Below are 16,902 nucleotides of genomic sequence, written 5' to 3' on the forward strand. Positions count from 1 at the left end.
ATACGAAGTCGTTCTCCTCCAAAGGACTGTCAAATACTTGTAGGTGTTCGTGTATGCCTTCACTGTCGTCGATTTCATCCGCCAAGTGAGAAGTACTGTTGGAAGGTACCATCCCTTCCGTGGTCTCAAGATGCTCTCCCGAGTCGGGGGCTCCATCGAATATGGAGGGAAGTGGCGGCACAACGGATTCCACATTTGCGTTGGAATCGACATGTGGCAGAGACGTCACACTGGTACTGTGAAGTCCCTTTGAATGTCCCAGATCGGAGTACCTGTGAAAGGTCGTGTGCGGTTCTGGAGCGGCCATTGCTGTGTCCACGACGGGTGGTACATATGACTCGTTCAAATCCCCCGTGTCGTCCAACCAGTCCAACGAATCCCCCATATCGAGCAATGCGTCAATGTCGGCGCCCTTGCTGTACCAAGAAGGTGGCTCTTTTGAGTCTGTCCACGAGGGGTAAAGCATCAAATCTGAAACTCCCGTGGGCGAGATTTCTCCTGCACCCACCGTTGGAATAGAGCTTGGGTTGTCGGTGGGGAGAGAAATCGGGTTGGCACCGGCTTGACGAGCTACTTCGTTGAGCGGTGGTTCCGATACCGGAACCGGGGTTAAGAAGCGGAATCTGCGAAAGAAGAGAATGGAATGGGTCAGCTTTCCAACCCACGAAGACGAAAGGCTACCACGATGCGACGGTGGGGACGACTTACAATGAATCTTCTAGGGCCGGTCCTGAAAGATTGGTGGGCGAGACGAATTCTTCCTTCACTGCGGTGCCGTTTTTGGCCATCATCGCAGTACTGGGGAGAGTGTAATGCGCGAGTGCGGGGGCGACCGTTGGTAGGGGCGGCGGCAAGGGATGGTGTCGAGTAGGATTCGTCTTTGCGGCGGCAAGTTTCTTGCCTTGCCGCTGGGCGGAAGCCACGACGGATTGAATGGCCTTGCGTTTTGTTCCGGTTGTCTGGCGACGTCGCTTGGGTAAAACAGCAGTTGTCGAGACGGAGGTAATGGAAGCCACGCCACCGCGACCTTCCATGGCGACATCGCCTTCTTCCCCATTTTGGCGAGCCTTGGCCAATTTCTGAAAGTACTTCTGGGCGTGCGTCCGAATCTGTACGACGGTTCGCGACTTGATGAGCGACGCGATTTTCTTCCATCCCTTGCCATGCTGTTCCAACCCCTGTAAGAACAAGCGGTGTTCTTCCGCGGTCCAGCGTCCCGTGTTTTCGCCGTGCGAGCCTTGACTGGCTGATCCGGACGCCGTTGCCATGTCTACCGGTGGAGTAGAATTCTGTTTGGATTTCGACGTGACGGAGTGAGCCGTAGACACCAATGCCGAGCGTCGATGCGGCACTTCGGACAACGCAGCAAATTTAGTGGGAGTCCTGTTGCTGTTGCTTTTGTTGGTCTCACTGTTTGAGGAATTACCGTCTCGTCCAGAGGATTGGACTGTCTCTGGAACAGTATTGGTAAGAGAATCCACGAGAGGCTTGCTATTGATTGTCGTTGTCGTCGTATTGGCTATAGTCAAGGGAGAAGATTGAGCTGCAGTGAGCGGCGCCGTGGTCATCCCTAACAGAAACGAACAAGCAAGCAAAGAGGTGCTCTTGCGTGAGATATAGTGTCGGGTGGCAAACGTGCGCCGTGTACCAAATAGAACTACAGCAAAGCACGGCAGCACTGCGTGCAACCCTTGGTGCTTCCACCAAGCAACCGAACATTAGTTTGTACGAATGCTCGGCATCTCTCTCTTTTTCTCACACATTCGAACTCTGGCGCTCCCTTTGACCCGTTCTTTGCGATGGAAGGCGCCTCCCTTGTGCTTACTTTCCTCTCCCTCCCCCCATACACACACTAACAAACACATACAAACACACATGCACATTCACACAGGACGAACACGAATTGCTTACTTGGGTAACGGAAGGAAGGTATCGTTCGCAATACGCTGAATGCGTGGGAGTTTGCGTGTGCCTACTTGTATTTATTGTTGTGCCTACAAAAACCTAGTGAGGTAAGCAGGAGTAGGAAGGAACGTATCGAAACACCCCAGGGAACCGAGAGGAACACGCACCCGTGAAAGTCCCGGGAACCCAGTGTCATCGCCTTTTTTTGCCGTCGTACGCGGTAGGGAAAAGCCAGAGGTCAGTCAAAAACTTTAGCCATATACATACTGGAGTGGACTGTGTTTCCTAAGGAGGACAGCCAACCAACAGTAAGTATCACTTATGATGATCCAAAGTCTTGGGACCCAGTAACTCTCGCATGTGTTCTATACGGTACTCGATATAATGTCCTTTCCCGTAATGCCAATTTCACCATTCAGAACAGTTGAAACTATTCTAGTCTCAATTTATAAATATAAAAGTTCGGTTTCCAACCTCGTCCCTCGGACCGATGTTAAGGAAATACCTATATATACTGTTCTGCCTTGACGACTGTCGGAAGTTGTACCAACGTGGAGGGGTAGAATAAACAGGGTAACGAATCCCGATAAACTGGCGAGTCGACCATGGCCCCAATGTTTCGACCACAACGGAAATTCGTCGCTGGTTACAGTTACGGCGATTCGCTAGTTCAACGGTTCGACACATCTGGGTGTGTATACCAATGACTGCGTTGATGGACGACACCCACAGTTATCTTCTCCCTCGGCATTGGCGCGGGAGCCCGCATTGACGCCCCAGACTCACTGTAGACTTCTATAGCCTGCCTACCGTCCCTTGGTCTAGAAATAGAGTACTGCACTTGACAATACTACTACAACAGCAACACTATGCAAAGGGGACAGCAGCTTCCTGATTAATACGTAGCCATTAGAATCCATGTACCCAAATGTTTAGGCAAACGTTGGTTTGCGACGCACGAGACGGCTTCGGACGTTCTCGTCCTCATCGTCAAGACTGCGTTTTGCCCCGGCCGAATCTGGAGAGATGCGGGGGCGTTGATAGTTCGGGGATTCCGCTTTGGTCGTAAACTCGGCTTGGTGCGATCCCGGATCTCCAAACTTGCGATCCTTGGCCTCTTCGATCAAATCGACAAGTTTGCGGTGCCGGTCGCCAATCGTCATGGCCAAGTCGTAGCTCTTTTCCAAATGCAAACGCTCCACCAAATCCAAAGCGCGCTCCAATTTACCGGCTTCCGCGATTGCTGCAAACATTTTTAGCGTGACCTTGTCCTGTTGAAATCGCCAAAGCACACCGTACAAAGCTTATTAGAGACGGACAATCAGTGTAGCGTGGATGGCCTCTCCCCTGCACACCCTCGCACGTCATTCACACAAACACCCACAAAAACGATGATAACGTACCACTTGGGCCGAAAGGGAACGGTATTCTTTTTCAAAGTCCTCGTCGTCCTCGTCGCCTTCCCGGCTAATCTCGTGAATGGCCTTCTTCTGCCCCAGCGCAATCGCGGCGCGCACCGCAAGCTCTTCCAACGTGTGCGTCTTGGTCAAAGGACCCCGGGCCAGGGGAAGACGAAAGCCGAGAGCGGCCGTGACGGGACGGCGCACCGCATCTGGATGCTTCATCCCACCCTTGAGCGGGACGCACACCAACTTTCCGTCATAAACTGTGACCGGCCAGAAGGAATCGTCCCGGGATTTACGTAACCCCACCGTGTCCAGCATTGGCATCCATTCCCAGTGTTTTTCCGTCGGTCCCTCCGCATCCAAGGATGATGCGCAAACCAACATTGACAGCATACCATCCGAATCCATGGCCAGCAGAGATCCATCATTGCTGAACCCCAACCATGAAAGAGTCGATGCACCGCTAATACATGACACTGGCCCCTTGGCAACTACGCGATTCGCCATCGCATCCAACACCAAGTATCCGAGTTTTTGGGTTCCATCTGGTAACGGTGTGCTTTCGTGATACACCACCGCGACGAACCGTCCCCGTCCAGCCATGGTGACGGGGTGGCCGTTCAGCCAAAGCACCTCTCCTTGATTGCCGCCCGAAGAAAAGAGCCGCAAGAAACGGCGACTCGTTACGACGGCGGCCCATCCTTCACCGGACGCACACCCCAAAGCCCGCTCCCCATCTGGGAGCGTCAAGTACCAATCCTTGTCGCGTAAGGACCCGAACGTTTCGAAGCGATGAAAGTAAATGCTCGACCCGGTCGGTTTGTTCGAAGGACCCTTGCGCGAACGTTTGACGGCGGCCTTGGTAGCAGCCGACACGTTCAAGCCGTCCATATCGTCGTCCTCCTCATCAATATCCTCGTCTTCCGCCAAGTCGGTGGCGAATATTCCGCCGTCTTCCCCCAGGGACCCCAGAATGAAGCCCATATTATCGGTGAAGGAAACGGGCCGACGAAATGCCGAGTCCGTAAAGTGAATGTCGATCGTGCTGCGGTTGATGCCGGCCTGTCCTCGAAGAAACGTAACGGACCCAATGTGATTCCAGCACAGAAAGCGGCGAGTCAATTCAAGCGATGTGGAAGAAGGACCAAAGGCGGGTTGTGGTTCAGGCCACTGGATCGAATCGGAATGTCGCGTGGTGAGAGTCGGAATGTTGTGGAAGGAGTCGTCATCGTCACCGATGGAGTCGTCGTCTAGATCATTGTGGTGTTCTTCGAGAGCGCTGCTGTTAAGATTGGAGGCGCGCTTGTCCGTTGGTGAGGTCGTCTCCAGTTTTCCACGCGAGGCCGTATCGAGCGTATCGTCATCGTTGTCGTCCTCCGCCTCGTCGTCCACAAACGGATTCTTTTGGTGTGTGGAAGGTTTGTTCGAAGAAAAGTCATCAACGCTGTCGTCCGAGTCTGCGTCATGTTCCTTCTCTTTTTCCCGCACGGAATCGGCTGATTGGCGGTGTGGGAGGGAGATCTCTTGGGTCACTGCAGTGGTTGGACAGGCCGGAGCAATCTGGTCGCGTCCTACCAGAGTAGTCCAGTGTCCGTCGGCGGTCACCATGTCGAGACGTTCCGTTTGCGTCGGTTGGTCCAGTGTCCACAACAAATGAGTTGGGGCGGAATCCGTCTGGAGGATTTGTTTTTGAAAGACAATGTGCCCGTCACCATTGTCGTTTGGATTGTTGTCGTTGTTGTTGTTGTCGTGATGAGAGTACTGTAGTTTCCAGAGGACGACTCGTCCGTCGCGTCCACTGGTGACGAGGTACGGATCTCGAGGGTTGGGTGCCGGGGCCATGGCGACAATGGCTTCAATGTGTCCCTGTACTTTGTCGGTAGTATTGGTGGCCCCGGTAGGGGACTGTAGGAGTTCCCAGGTGTGGTTGCGGTAGCGACGCGCCTGTACGTAGGTTTCTCCGGGCAAAAAGAGTATGCTTTCGTGGGAATGGGCGACGGGGATGGTGGATCGATCCCAGGCATCGGCACCGAGCATTTCGCCCAGGTCGGGCTTGGTAACGGTCGGTACTGTCTCGCGGTGCAGTAGTTTCCAGAGTGTGGGAGTGGGAGCAGAGACATCCCAGTGACAGAGACGCCCGTCCATGGCGAGTGAGGAGAGTATACGACAGTCCTTTGCTTGCCAGAGGGCGAGTCCGCGTATGCCGGATTCGTCGTGTGCCGTTTGGGCTTCCCGGTGGAGGTATTTGACGTTGTGGTTGTTGTTGTGGTCGTTGTGGTTAGCGTCCAGACTGCCACCACCAATGCCGCTGTCGGTATGGGTGGAAACAACGGCCAATCCGGCTTCCGTGGCAATGGCGAGGAAATGCGAGTCGGGGAGAAAGAGGAGTTGCCGTACAGGAGCGTCAAATACGGGTCCGTGACGGACGACTTCCCCGGGACGTTGCTGTGGGACAAAGGCGAGGGCGTCGGGCTGCGATCCAAACAAGTCTGCCGAGGGTTTCTGGTGGGAGTTGTTGTTGTTGTTGTTGTTGTCGTCACTGTCGTGCGTGACAAATCCGTGTCGGGAGACGAGCCCCTTTCCAGGTGCGTCTACTACGTGTCCATCCAACTCGTAACGGTAGAAAAGAGTGGCACCGCTATCCGTTCCGACGGCAACGCGGGTTCCGTCGTCCGAGACTGCGACGGCACGTATGGCGTCTTCATCAAAGCGACGCACGGCCAAGGGTCGCGTGGACCCCGTGTCGGCATTTTGGGCGTTGCTCGTTGTGACGAAAGGTAAGCGTACCAGTGTGCCTTCGTCGCCGCCGTAGGCAATCACGTCGTCCCGCACACGCAACAAACGACGCGGGTGATCTTCGTCCGTGTCCAACCCGAGATCCGTCCACGACAACGTTCGGCTTTCGACTGGCGAATTGGTCGTTGGCATTGTGATGGGGGCGACTACGTGTGGTAGTAGTAGTAGTTGCGTATCCAACCAGCACTACAGATACAGCGCTGTTGTTGTCGTTGCTGTTGTTGCTACTGTTGTTGTTGCTACTGTTGTTATGGTTTACGTTAAAATGAATGTGAAGAGTCACCCAACAGACAGGTATTTTTCGAACTCACGCCCGTCGGTCCGTTTCGCGCCCATCCCTCCCACTACTGCTACTACTGCTACTACCACTACTAGAGTATTGATTGGTACCAAGTTCCCTACCAATACAACTAACAGTCAAGTCTACATTCCAGACACAAACCAGAACCGTGGGAGACCTACGTAGAGGATAGGGTTGTTCGAACGCAATTGTATGTATCTATTGCTCTGTACCAATACTACCCGAACTACCCGAACTAACAGTAACTGTATCACGAACAGTATTATTAAGAACCGAGCAAGTTGTACCTTTTGTGTCGAGAATATTCTCGTTACTGTCAATTCCGTCAAGGAGTGTTGGATCATGGATCCGCCGCGTTTGCCGTCTTGGTCCCTCGTTCCAAGACAGTAGGAACTGTAGAGACTAGGTGACGAAAAAATCTGTCTCTGCGCTCCGACCCACTGTAGATACTATCGTGCCCATGGTGAGTCGAAGCGGACAGGCCGTAAACGAGTGCGTGAGTATGTGCGAGATCCGATGCTTGGGCTTTCTATCGTTTGGTAAAGAACTGAAGAGTTGCCCCAGTAAGAGGATCGGTCCGGATGATCAACTTCGTATGCCGCAACAATAAATCGGCTTGCGTCGTGGCCGTTTCAACCACTAGGTAATCCAGGTACGGTTGCAAAGCGTCCAAGGTCCACAACGACTGGGTCTGGAACAAGACGTCGAAATAGGATTCCGTCGGGTAGCCCGTGGTGGTGGGATCGGCATGCTCGTGAGACCGTACCACCACTTGGTCGGCCGCCAAGTACCGCCAAGTCGCTTCTTCGGGAACGGTGGCGGTTGACGTTCTATCCGAGACGGAACGTTCGGTGGAGGATCCTTCGTTCCGAATCGCTAGACCCCGCAACATGGCCACGTGGACGGCGTAGATATGTCCCACCCCGGGCAATTCGGATTGCCAACGCGCTAGGAAGCGACGTTCCTCCCACGGAGCCGTTTGCATCTGAAACAGTCGGCGTGCGACGAGCCGAGCGACCTGTCGGGAGTAGTACGGGGCAACGAGTGAGAAGACATAGTAAACGAGGGCCCACCGTCAACTGTACACCGGGACGCGCGTAACGAGTGACCGTGACCGTCAATGCGTGAGTGGGGACAAAACCAACATCGTGCCTACCTTGGAGACCGTGAGTACGGTGCGTGGCTCACAGTCAGTGTCCGACTCGGACGGAATGTGTGGACTGGAGCAAGACTCGTCTCGCAAGGTATCGACGCCGTGTCGAATGAGCGCTTGCCAAAGAAGCAGGTTCGCATCGTCCGTGTGCACCGTGGTCACGGGGGGAGAGAGTCGTTGGAGGGCTTCCGGGATCAGTACCGAGTGCAGGAGCACTCCGTGTTGGGCGTAATCGGAACAGTCGTCCACTTCGGCGAGAGTCGCGACAATGGCATCGAGAATGTCCTGTAGTACCACTTCGGACAAGTACACGAAGGAGGTGGTCTGGTGGTGGACTTTGTTGTTGTTGTTGTTGTGAGAGTGGGGCAACGGAAAGGCCTGTGGCAAGGCAGCGAGTCCGTTGCGAATCTGTTGGGTCGACGTTTGCAAGTAATTGGCGAGCTGCGCAACGGTGCGTCCGCGTTGCATCCTCGTACGGTCGGAGTGTCGGCAATCCGAATAAGACTGTGGGTTCCATTCGGCATCATTGGGTGGCAGTGCTTGCCGCAAGGCACGTTGAAGGTCGTTCCGAGCCAAGACGGTGGGTCGCAATTCCAAAAAGGAAGAACCAATCCCCCCGGGTTTCAATAAACGTGCGGGTACGGGAACGAGGGGAGACGCGTCCCGGGGTGCCGCAAGTTTGGCCTTTTTCCATTCTCTCGATGCGGGTTCGTCCGTGTCGCGCTTCCACGGTGTGTCACCGTCCGCGGCTTGTGTATCGTGAAGGGCAAAGCCAGCCTCAGCCTCAGCACCAGTATCATTAGCATCAGCAGCAGCATTGGCTTGATGGTTTGTCGTCTTCCGGGGAGGCACAAGGACGAGCACGTTGGACGTCTCGACGCGATGCGCCGTAAAGGAACAATGGTGTGCTTCCGATACCAGGACAACTTGTTGAGAACGATTGGCGACGAAGTGGGCGTCCCGGAGATCACGGGCCTGCCAACCAACGGGCAGTTGCAGCAAGACGAAGGAACTGGGTGGCGTCGTGTCGCCCGACGACGCGGAATCCCCCGTCACCCGCAAATCCTCCCGTGGCAACGTCAATAAACCAATCTGACCGTCGCGTGTGGACAACAAAGCGTCCAAACAAGTGTCGCTCATGATCCAGAGAGAAGACAACAACAACACCAAGGACTACAACTTTAACTACAACAAGGACTACAACGCGCAGCCAAATCTCATGGGTGGCCAACAGGAACAGGAAGATTACTGTTCGTGTGCCAATTTGATCGTTCGTTGGTACTGTAAAATCACCCCTCCACTCTAGCTACTAGTGTCTAGTCTACTTCTGTCCTATATTGAGGACCCATCCTCAATAAAGGACATTTTCCAAACCTCTAGAACTATACATTATAATCAGATCTGTTTAAAACAAATGCTACCATCGTGTTCCCCATGCTCTGAAATGTCTTGGGAGAGCATGGCATGCTCTATTTCTTAACATTTTAAGAGCATTTGTCGTCAATGCTAGGGTTACTCAAAATATATTTGCTTTTTTTTTCGACCCGAACTGAGCCATTCCCGAGTCAATGTAGTGTCCATTGCATCCCTCATAGTCAACCTTTTATACACAACTTACACCAAGCTCATTACAAATTATGTCAGAAGGGGATTCCCGCCGAAAGATTGGTGCTCAGGTGACAGCGAAGGCCTGTCATGTTGTCCATTTGAGTGAGTGTGCTCGGCGATATGGTGCTTTGAGGACCACCAAGGTCGTTGTGGGGACTTTTGTGGAGGTCAACAATACCAGAAAGGCGCCAAACAACCGTGTATCAACCTTCATTACTGCTGACTTTGATATTGGTGGAGGATCAGTCAAGCGGAGCACTCTGAACATCCGTAGCGTCAAACTCTTCAAACCGGACCAGTCGACAGTACCATCCAGTCCCGCAGCACCAATACCGGCAGTAGACAACGCAGACACAGATTTGGCCGTTCCAGAGCAAGAGGAAGGAGAAGCGGTCTTGCAGGAGACTTCTCCTGATGAAGAATTGGAATTTCCAGCACAACCGATGATGGAAATTGGAATAGCTGCGGGGGAACAGGTAGCAGGACCTACCGCACAAGTAGCCACGCAGGTTTGGGGTGTTGAAGACGCTTCCTTTGTAATGGCTCATGAAACAAAGTGGTATGCTGACGAGCAAGCTACATTGATTGATATAAATGGCAGTGTCCAAAGTAAGCAGTTTGGCATCAATACACCAATTGGTGACCTTCTTGGTCCAGACTCTGACATTGATGGAAAATATTCGCGGCTGCAATATTTTCTTCTCATGTTTCCACCCGACCAACTGAGCGCCATGTGTCAGCTAACAAATGTGCAGCTTGCCCAACAGAACAAGCACTGCATGTCAACAGGAGAGCTGCTTCGATTCTTTGGCATTCTAATTCTTGCGACAAAATTTGAATTTAGCAGTCGATCGCAATTGTGGTCCACAACCGCGCCGTCAAAATACATTCCTGCCCCTGCATTCGGAAAAACAGGAATGTCGCGGCAGCGCTTTGATGATCTTTGGCGAAATATCCGATGGAGCAACCAGTGTCCTGAACGGCCGGAAGGTATGAGCTCCCATACGTTTCGGTGGCAACTTGTCGATGATTTTGTTGAAAGATACAACAATCATCGAGCCAATACTTTCAAACCATCTCATCTTATTTGTGTGGATGAATCAATGTCGCGATGGTATGGACAAGGGGGGGAATGGATAAATCATGGACTCCCCAATTATGTGGCTATTGACCGAAAGCCCGAAAACGGTTGTGAGATTCAAAATGCCGCATGCGGCTGTTCGGGTATCATGCTTCGATTGAAGGTTGTAAAGGGTAAGACAGCAACAGAAGATGATGGGGACTACAATGAACAGTTGCTGCATGGAACAAAGATCCTCAAAGAGCTTGTCCTTCCTTGGTGGTGGACGGATCGGATTGTTTGCGCTGACTCGTATTTTTCATCTGTCGGTACAGCTATGGAGTTGCAGCGACATGGTTTGAGATTTATTGGAGTTGTAAAAACAGCAACAAAACAATATCCGATGAGATACCTTTCGACTTTAGAGTTGAACCAGAGAGGCGAACGGAGAGGGCTTGTGATGCGAGATGTTGATACAAATTATAGCACTCTGTTGGCTTTTGTGTGGATGGACAGGGACCGCCGATATTTTGTGTCGAGTGCTTCCAGTCTGGATGCAGGCAAGCCCTACATACGCTATCGTTGGAGACAGATTGACCAATCTCCGGATGCAGATCCAGAGAGGCTGGAAATTATCATTCCACAGCCCAAAGCAGCGGAATTATACTATTCTGCATGTGGGATGATTGACAGGCACAATCGAAGTCGTCAGGATACACTGATGCTTGAACGAAAGTTGGGTACAACAAATTGGTCGACAAGGGTTAACCTCTCAATATTTGGAATGATTGTTGTTGACACTTGGTTGGCCTACAGTCTGTGTACAGGAATAGGAAGAGCTAACGGGAGAGAAGAAAAGCAGAAAGACTTCTACACTGCCTTGGCTGAGGAGCTAGTGGATAACCAATACGACAATGTTGGAAGTCGCAGAGTTTTCGTGGAGGCAAATTTGGACAATGACAGCCCAGCACTTTCAAGGACTACGGGAGAACCAAGAAGTGGCCTGTACGCACATCTAACACCAACCAAAAAAAGAAGAAAGAACAAAGACGGTAGTTTTAGCAGCAATAGACTACAAGGACGATGCTTGGTGTGTTCCAAGAAGACAACATATGTTTGCTCAGTGTGCAAAGATGAAGAAACACCTCACTCCAGAGAACCGTGGGTTTGTTATACCACCAAGGGGAAGCTGTGCTATGCAAACCACATGGCTACCTGTCACGGCGCCTAACGAACAATATGGTACAAGTTTTATGTATGCATGTCCTATTTTAAATAGTAAAAGTGTGATTCTTGATCACCATGGTCAAATTCCATTTTTGTGTAGAATTTTGTACTACCGCTACAGGATTACTCTATGTTTTTGCTTCTTTTCTTGTCCTATATATAGGACAAAATGATGTCCTATATCTAGGACAACGGCCGGTAGACTAGACACTAGAGTGGAATGGAACCTACATTTTTACCTGTGTCACAGTTTGGGCGCGCGCATCGGCCGGCGAAATTCGATTGCAATTAAGGTAGGGTCGGTGAAACCGACCCATCCCGGCAGAGGACTGACAGAGGCAGTGACAAGGACAAGAAGCGGATTTAAGAGTCGGTCAGTCAGTCGTGTCCCGTATCATGCCAGTTGACTGTGACAGAACCTCCAATAATCATTCGACTCGTTTGGGACTGCGTACCGTTCCAATTAGGTGTAGCAGTCTCTATTATTAGAGTAGAGCAGTAGTAGTGAGGGTATTCACCGGCACTCTCACAGTCAAACCGTTCCAGAAGGGTATCGACAACGACGAATTACACGTCCCACGTCCCTTCGTTTCCGGTTGCTGTTAGTGCAACGGCTTTTTATCCTATTCCTAACAGCTAGCTGGTAGTGTTGTTGTAGTAGGTAACGTCCACGAAGAATGGGTGTTTCTGGAGACCACAACAGTAACAATCTGACTGTGAACAACGCTGCAGCTTCCATACTCGACGATGAAGTGGGTGTTCCGGACGACGCGTGTTTCCCCCCATCCGGGACACTCACAGCATCGTTGTGGTCCAATAGTAACAACGACCAACAACACGAGACTACCGATCCAGTCGCCGTCATTCGCTTGGACGCTTCGACTTGTTTGCGCCAGCCCGCGCAGAACGGCCGTAGTCTCGTGGTGGGTCGACACGTTTCTGTCCCAACCTCTGTCGATACCAACAGCAACAGCAAAACAACGACCACTAGACGTAACACTCCCGCCAATTCGCTCGCCGACATTCGCATTCAACACAAGAGCATGAGTCGCAAACACGCCGTCTTTTACTACCAGCGATCGATCGCGTCGTCCACCGAGGTCTGCTGGACCTTGCGTCTGAAAGATCTGGGATCCAAGTACGGGACGACCGTCAACGGACAACGCATCGCTACCGGGAACGACGATGATAACCATAACAACACAATTGTACTGCAACACGGAGATACCATTGTGTTTGGCAACGTACGAGAAACGGTCTTTCGCGTGCACTGGAAGCACGACCCGACAATTGCCCCAACGTCCACGTCTACCGCCACCACGGCTACCACGACGATTCCCGTCAGTGTGGACTCACAGTCAGTCGAGCTCGCCACGAACGATCCGCACCGTCAACCATTACCCGATACAACACCCGACATTCTCGAACGAGCAGGACAGGGATTGACGGGTCGAGCCAAGAGACAAGCGGAAATTGCCGCCATGATGGCGACTTTAGACCAAACGCCGCATTATCAACAACAACAACAACAACAACCACAGTTGGAGGAAACGTTACCGGATAGACAAACCGCTATCCATCACCACAACGACAACACTACTGACGATCACTTGTCGATCACTGCCAAAAATAAAAATAACAACAACAACAGTTGGAAGCCGCCGTTGCCACTGCCGGTAAGCCAGCGACTCGTGCTCGCTTCGGAAAGCGAACGTCATAATGAAACCACCTGTCTAGCAATGGACCCGTCCGGAGCACGCTTCGTTGTTGGAGGGCGGGACACAATGCTCCGGTTTTACGATTTCGGTGGCATGGACCAATCCAAAACTGGTGCCTTTCAATCAGTTCTCGTCGACGACGGGCACTGGTTGGTCGATGTCTGTTACAGTAACACCGGAGACCGAATATTAGTTGGTACCGGCAGTGTCCAACCCAAAGTACTCACCAGGGACGGTGAAGAAATCTTGCAGTTTGTCCGTGGGGATATGTACGTGACGGATCAAGCAAAGACCAAAGGGCACACAGCTGCCGTTACCGGGGTTTCGTGGCATCCTTTGGAACGGGACCTGGTCTTGACCTCCTCGCTTGACGGTAGCGCCCGCTTGTGGAACCTCAACGGCAAAACGTCATTTTCCATGCTAGTATGCGACAAGGTCTTTTTGGTCAAGAATGAACGGGGTCAGCGCACTGCCGTGACGGTGGTATGCTTTCATCCAGGGGGTCGGGAATTTGCCGTCGGCACCGCGCGTGGAAGCGTACAAATTTGGAATCGCCACCGAGTCGCGGCCCGTCCCGAACGAGCGGTCTATAACGCCCACGGCAAGGGCAACCCGGTCTACGCACTATGCTACAATGCTGACGGTTCGCAACTGCTAAGTCGGAGTCCGAGCGATGATACGGCGAAAGCTTGGAACGCTCAGCGCCTTTCACGATCAGCCCAACCAACCGCTATCTTCCGGGGATTATCCACCATTCACGACCGTGCCAACGCTGTCTGGAGTCCAGACGGTAATTTTGTGTGTGCCGGTTCGGCGGAGGTACAAAAGATTGATGGGAAGCGTCGCGAAGTCGGGGCGTTACACTGGTACCAATTAGGTCTGATCAAAAACAAAGATAGCCGCCAGAGTATGGGTGCCGGTACCACATCGTCACTACCTCATACCCTTGATCCCGTTCATTCGATTGATATGGTCGACAATGCGGCTCCCGTAGTTGTGAACTGGCACGCTCGCTTAAATCAGATTGTCGTCGGGTGTTCCGACGGAAGTGTCAGTGTCTTTTACGATCCGACGCTCAGTTCAAAAGGGGCGCTCATGCCAGCTTCCAAGGTCAGTCGAGGAGTGGATAGTCTTTCCGAACTGCTCAAGTCCAAGGCACCAACCGGATCCGCTGCTTTTGTGGGCGAAATCGTTACACCATTCGCTTCGTCGGATGGTACCAACAAGAAGAAACGCAAGTTTGACGAACCAGTGCATACCATGGAACCCGAACGGCCTACATCGGGCAAGCACAAAACAGGCAGCCAGGCCGGCGGAGTTACCAATTTTCAACAATTTGTGGCGGACCAGACGCAAGTCAAGGGTAAGGTGATTGCCGGTAGGGATCCTCGAGAAGCTCTACTACAGTACCAAAAAGGAAAAAGCTATCTCGGTAAAGAAACTAAAATCTTGGCTGAGAAAACTGCCGAGGAAGAGGAGGAGGAGTCAAAGGCAACTTAAACAAATAAGATGACAAAAAGTCTTTATTATTAACTGCTTCATTCCTACAACAAAAAAGCTAGCTCGGTAAAGAAACTAAAATCTTGACCGAGAAAACTGCCGAGGAAGAGGAGTCAACGGCAACTGAAAGAAGTAAGGTGATATAAAGTCTTCATTATTAACTGCTTCATTCCTACAACAAGTATGAAAGTGCGCTCTACTCTATTGCTCCCAATTGCCTTTGAAATTCAATTCTTCACTAGACATAGTGTCTGTTCCAAAGATCAAATTTCGGTGTGCGCAATGCCTTCATGCACACCAGCACCGCCCGCCTCGTGATGGTGGTGCGCGATATGCACCTCTTGCTGACTATGAGTCTCTACAGTGCTTTGTGAAATGGACTCGACGACTTGAGTTGCTTCCTCCAAAATCGCATCCGAATGAAAAACTTCCTGGTCAGACTTGCCTTCGCCTCCACGCAACGCCCAAACGAACGAGAGATCCTCTAGCTGCTGGATCCTTTCATCGTTCATAGACGAAGCACCTGGCAAAATCTCACCATCTTCCTTCGCCTTTTGGTATAAACGATACTGCGTGCGCTGTGTTCCCACCCAAATCCCCAATTCTGGATTAGGTGGGTAGCGGGAGGGAACCAAGCAGTGGCCGTGGATGGCTCTGAACTCTCGCAAGTCCTGCAAGCGTTGGGTCCACGATTCGCCGAGACTGTCACGAGAACGAATCGTCCACGTGAACCCCAACTCGTTCAACAACTCAATACGATCGTCTGTCAGAGGTGCTGACCGGCGAGGGCGCAGCTCCGGCGGAGTTTGGACAATCTTGTACTGTTGTCGTTGTGCACTTACCCAAATTCCGAGACGCCGATTCGGCACGTATCGAGCTGGGACGTTACAATGTCCATTCGACTTTTTGTACTCTTTGAGTTCTTCGTAGTGCTTCTGCCAATCGTCACGCAAAGACCAGATAAATCCTAATTCCTCCAAACGATGTATGCGATCGTCTGTTAGTCTTCCTATAACTGGCTTGCCTGGAGCTGGAATGTCAAGATCAACAGATTCCTCGGAACCAGGCTCGGCCAACTTTTTCTTCATTTTCTTGTACTGTACCCGTTGGGTATCGACCCAGGTTCCCAGTTTGGGATCATCTTTGTACCGTTTCGATACCAGACAATCTCCGAAACGATCCTTATACTCTTTGAGACGATTAAACATAGCGTCCCATTGATCGTCGTAAGAGTTCCGTGTGATACGTCCCTGTTCCGCAGTCTTATCACCTTCACGTGCCGACCAGATGAATCCAATGGCCTCGAGGCGCTTGCGTCGAACGTCCGTCAATCGGAATGAAAATTCTTCGTCCGTTGCGTGATCTGACAGCACTACTTCTGGTTCCTTCTTTCCCCCCGAAACAAGCTTGCGATATTGAATCCGTTGAGTGTGTACCCAAGTACCGAGTTTCATGTCTGGAGGGAATCGTTTGGGCACCATGCAATGGCCATTCTCGTCGCGAAATGCGAGCAGGCGCTCGAACATTTGGTCCCATTGTTTGTCGTAGTATCGCTTCATCTTGTGCTTGACCTTCCATTCAAATCCAATGGCTTCAAGGCGACGTAGGCGCTCTTCCGTCAAACGAGGATTTGTGGCGCGAGCCTTGGCGGCGGCCAACGACAACTCGGCATCCGCCTCGTCTGCAAAAGGGGGAGACTCATAAGCTGCTCGCTGCAACTTCGTGTACTCGTATCGTTGTGTTTCGACCCACTTGCCAAGCTTTAGATTCTCTTCGTATCGCGAAGGAACCAAACAGTCGCCGTGCATTTCTTTGTATTGCACCAGCTGTGATGCAAACACACCAATAAAAGATTAGTTCAATTGACTGGTCCACATCCGAACCAGTGTTACATTCCTAGCCACACACATACCTGTCGAAACATTTCGTCCCAGTGATCATCAATACGTTTATTTCGCAAAGACCAGACAAATCCAATGGCATCCAATCGGTCCTTGCGTTCCCTTGTTAGCCGCTTATGTAACAGGGGCAATTTTGTGGCGTAGGTCGCATCGTCCATGGCCATATCGGCCGTCTCGGCGGCTTCCACAACCGCTGCTGCGGCAGCTTCGTGCCGAGCCAGTTCGTCATCCTCTGCCATGGTGGCTGCTAGTTCGGCGGCGTCTTCGGCCGTCGCCCCAACATGCTTAGGCAAGTCCCACTGGTCCGTAATTTTGTGATCCACCGCG

General features: G+C 51.9%; 6 protein-coding genes across 6 annotated transcripts in view; 2 read left to right on the plus strand and 4 right to left on the minus strand.

The window, feature by feature from the left end:
• PHATRDRAFT_49526 (predicted protein) overlaps positions 1-1,949 on the minus strand; it is a gene marked incomplete at its 3' end in the record, with an annotated part of 7,059 nt that extends 5,110 nt beyond the window's left edge. Inside the window, exons 1-3 of the mRNA XM_002184231.1 lie at positions 1,912-1,949; positions 709-1,570; positions 110-623 (exon numbers count right to left, since the gene is read on the minus strand). Coding sequence (XP_002184267.1) covers positions 110-623; positions 709-1,568 — 1,374 coding nt within the window. The 5' untranslated portion in view covers positions 1,569-1,570; positions 1,912-1,949. The remainder of the gene's footprint in view (positions 1-109; positions 624-708; positions 1,571-1,911) is intronic.
• Positions 1,950-2,837: 888 nt separating this feature from the next.
• On the minus strand, positions 2,838-6,239 carry PHATRDRAFT_49527 (predicted protein; the record flags this gene model as incomplete). The annotated part of the gene is made up of 2 exons (XM_002184232.1): positions 2,838-3,176; positions 3,309-6,239. 2 exons carry the CDS (start codon positions 6,237-6,239, stop codon positions 2,838-2,840), a joined length of 3,270 nt encoding a protein of 1,089 aa, XP_002184268.1.
• A 698-nt stretch (positions 6,240-6,937) lies between these two features.
• PHATRDRAFT_49528 (predicted protein) lies at positions 6,938-8,766 on the minus strand (the record flags this gene model as incomplete). Its single annotated transcript, XM_002184233.1, has 2 exons — positions 7,565-8,766; positions 6,938-7,426 (listed from the first exon to the last, which is right to left on the minus strand). Exons 1-2 carry the CDS (start codon positions 8,699-8,701, stop codon positions 6,938-6,940), a joined length of 1,626 nt encoding a protein of 541 aa, XP_002184269.1. The 5' UTR covers positions 8,702-8,766.
• Positions 8,767-9,198: 432 nt separating this feature from the next.
• Positions 9,199-11,460, plus strand: PHATRDRAFT_40254 (predicted protein; the record flags this gene model as incomplete). Its single annotated transcript, XM_002184115.1, has 1 exon — positions 9,199-11,460. The coding sequence occupies one exon, from the start codon at positions 9,199-9,201 to the stop codon at positions 11,458-11,460; it is 2,262 nt and encodes a 753-aa protein (XP_002184151.1).
• A 673-nt stretch (positions 11,461-12,133) lies between these two features.
• On the plus strand, positions 12,134-14,674 carry PHATRDRAFT_49529 (predicted protein; the record flags this gene model as incomplete). Its single annotated transcript, XM_002184116.1, has 1 exon — positions 12,134-14,674. The coding sequence occupies one exon, from the start codon at positions 12,134-12,136 to the stop codon at positions 14,672-14,674; it is 2,541 nt and encodes an 846-aa protein (XP_002184152.1).
• Positions 14,675-15,249: 575 nt separating this feature from the next.
• Positions 15,250-16,233, minus strand: PHATRDRAFT_15859 (predicted protein; the record flags this gene model as incomplete). Its single annotated transcript, XM_002184234.1, has 2 exons — positions 15,250-15,693; positions 16,078-16,233. Coding segments are annotated over 2 exons (600 nt in total), but the record flags the coding sequence as incomplete, so codon positions are not given.
• Positions 16,234-16,902: the final 669 nt, after the last annotated feature.

The sequence above is a fragment of the Phaeodactylum tricornutum genome, chromosome 22, assembly GCF_000150955.2.
Source record: "Phaeodactylum tricornutum CCAP 1055/1 chromosome 22, whole genome shotgun sequence".
Lineage (NCBI taxonomy): Eukaryota > Bacillariophyta > Bacillariophyceae > Surirellales > Neidiaceae > Phaeodactylum > Phaeodactylum tricornutum.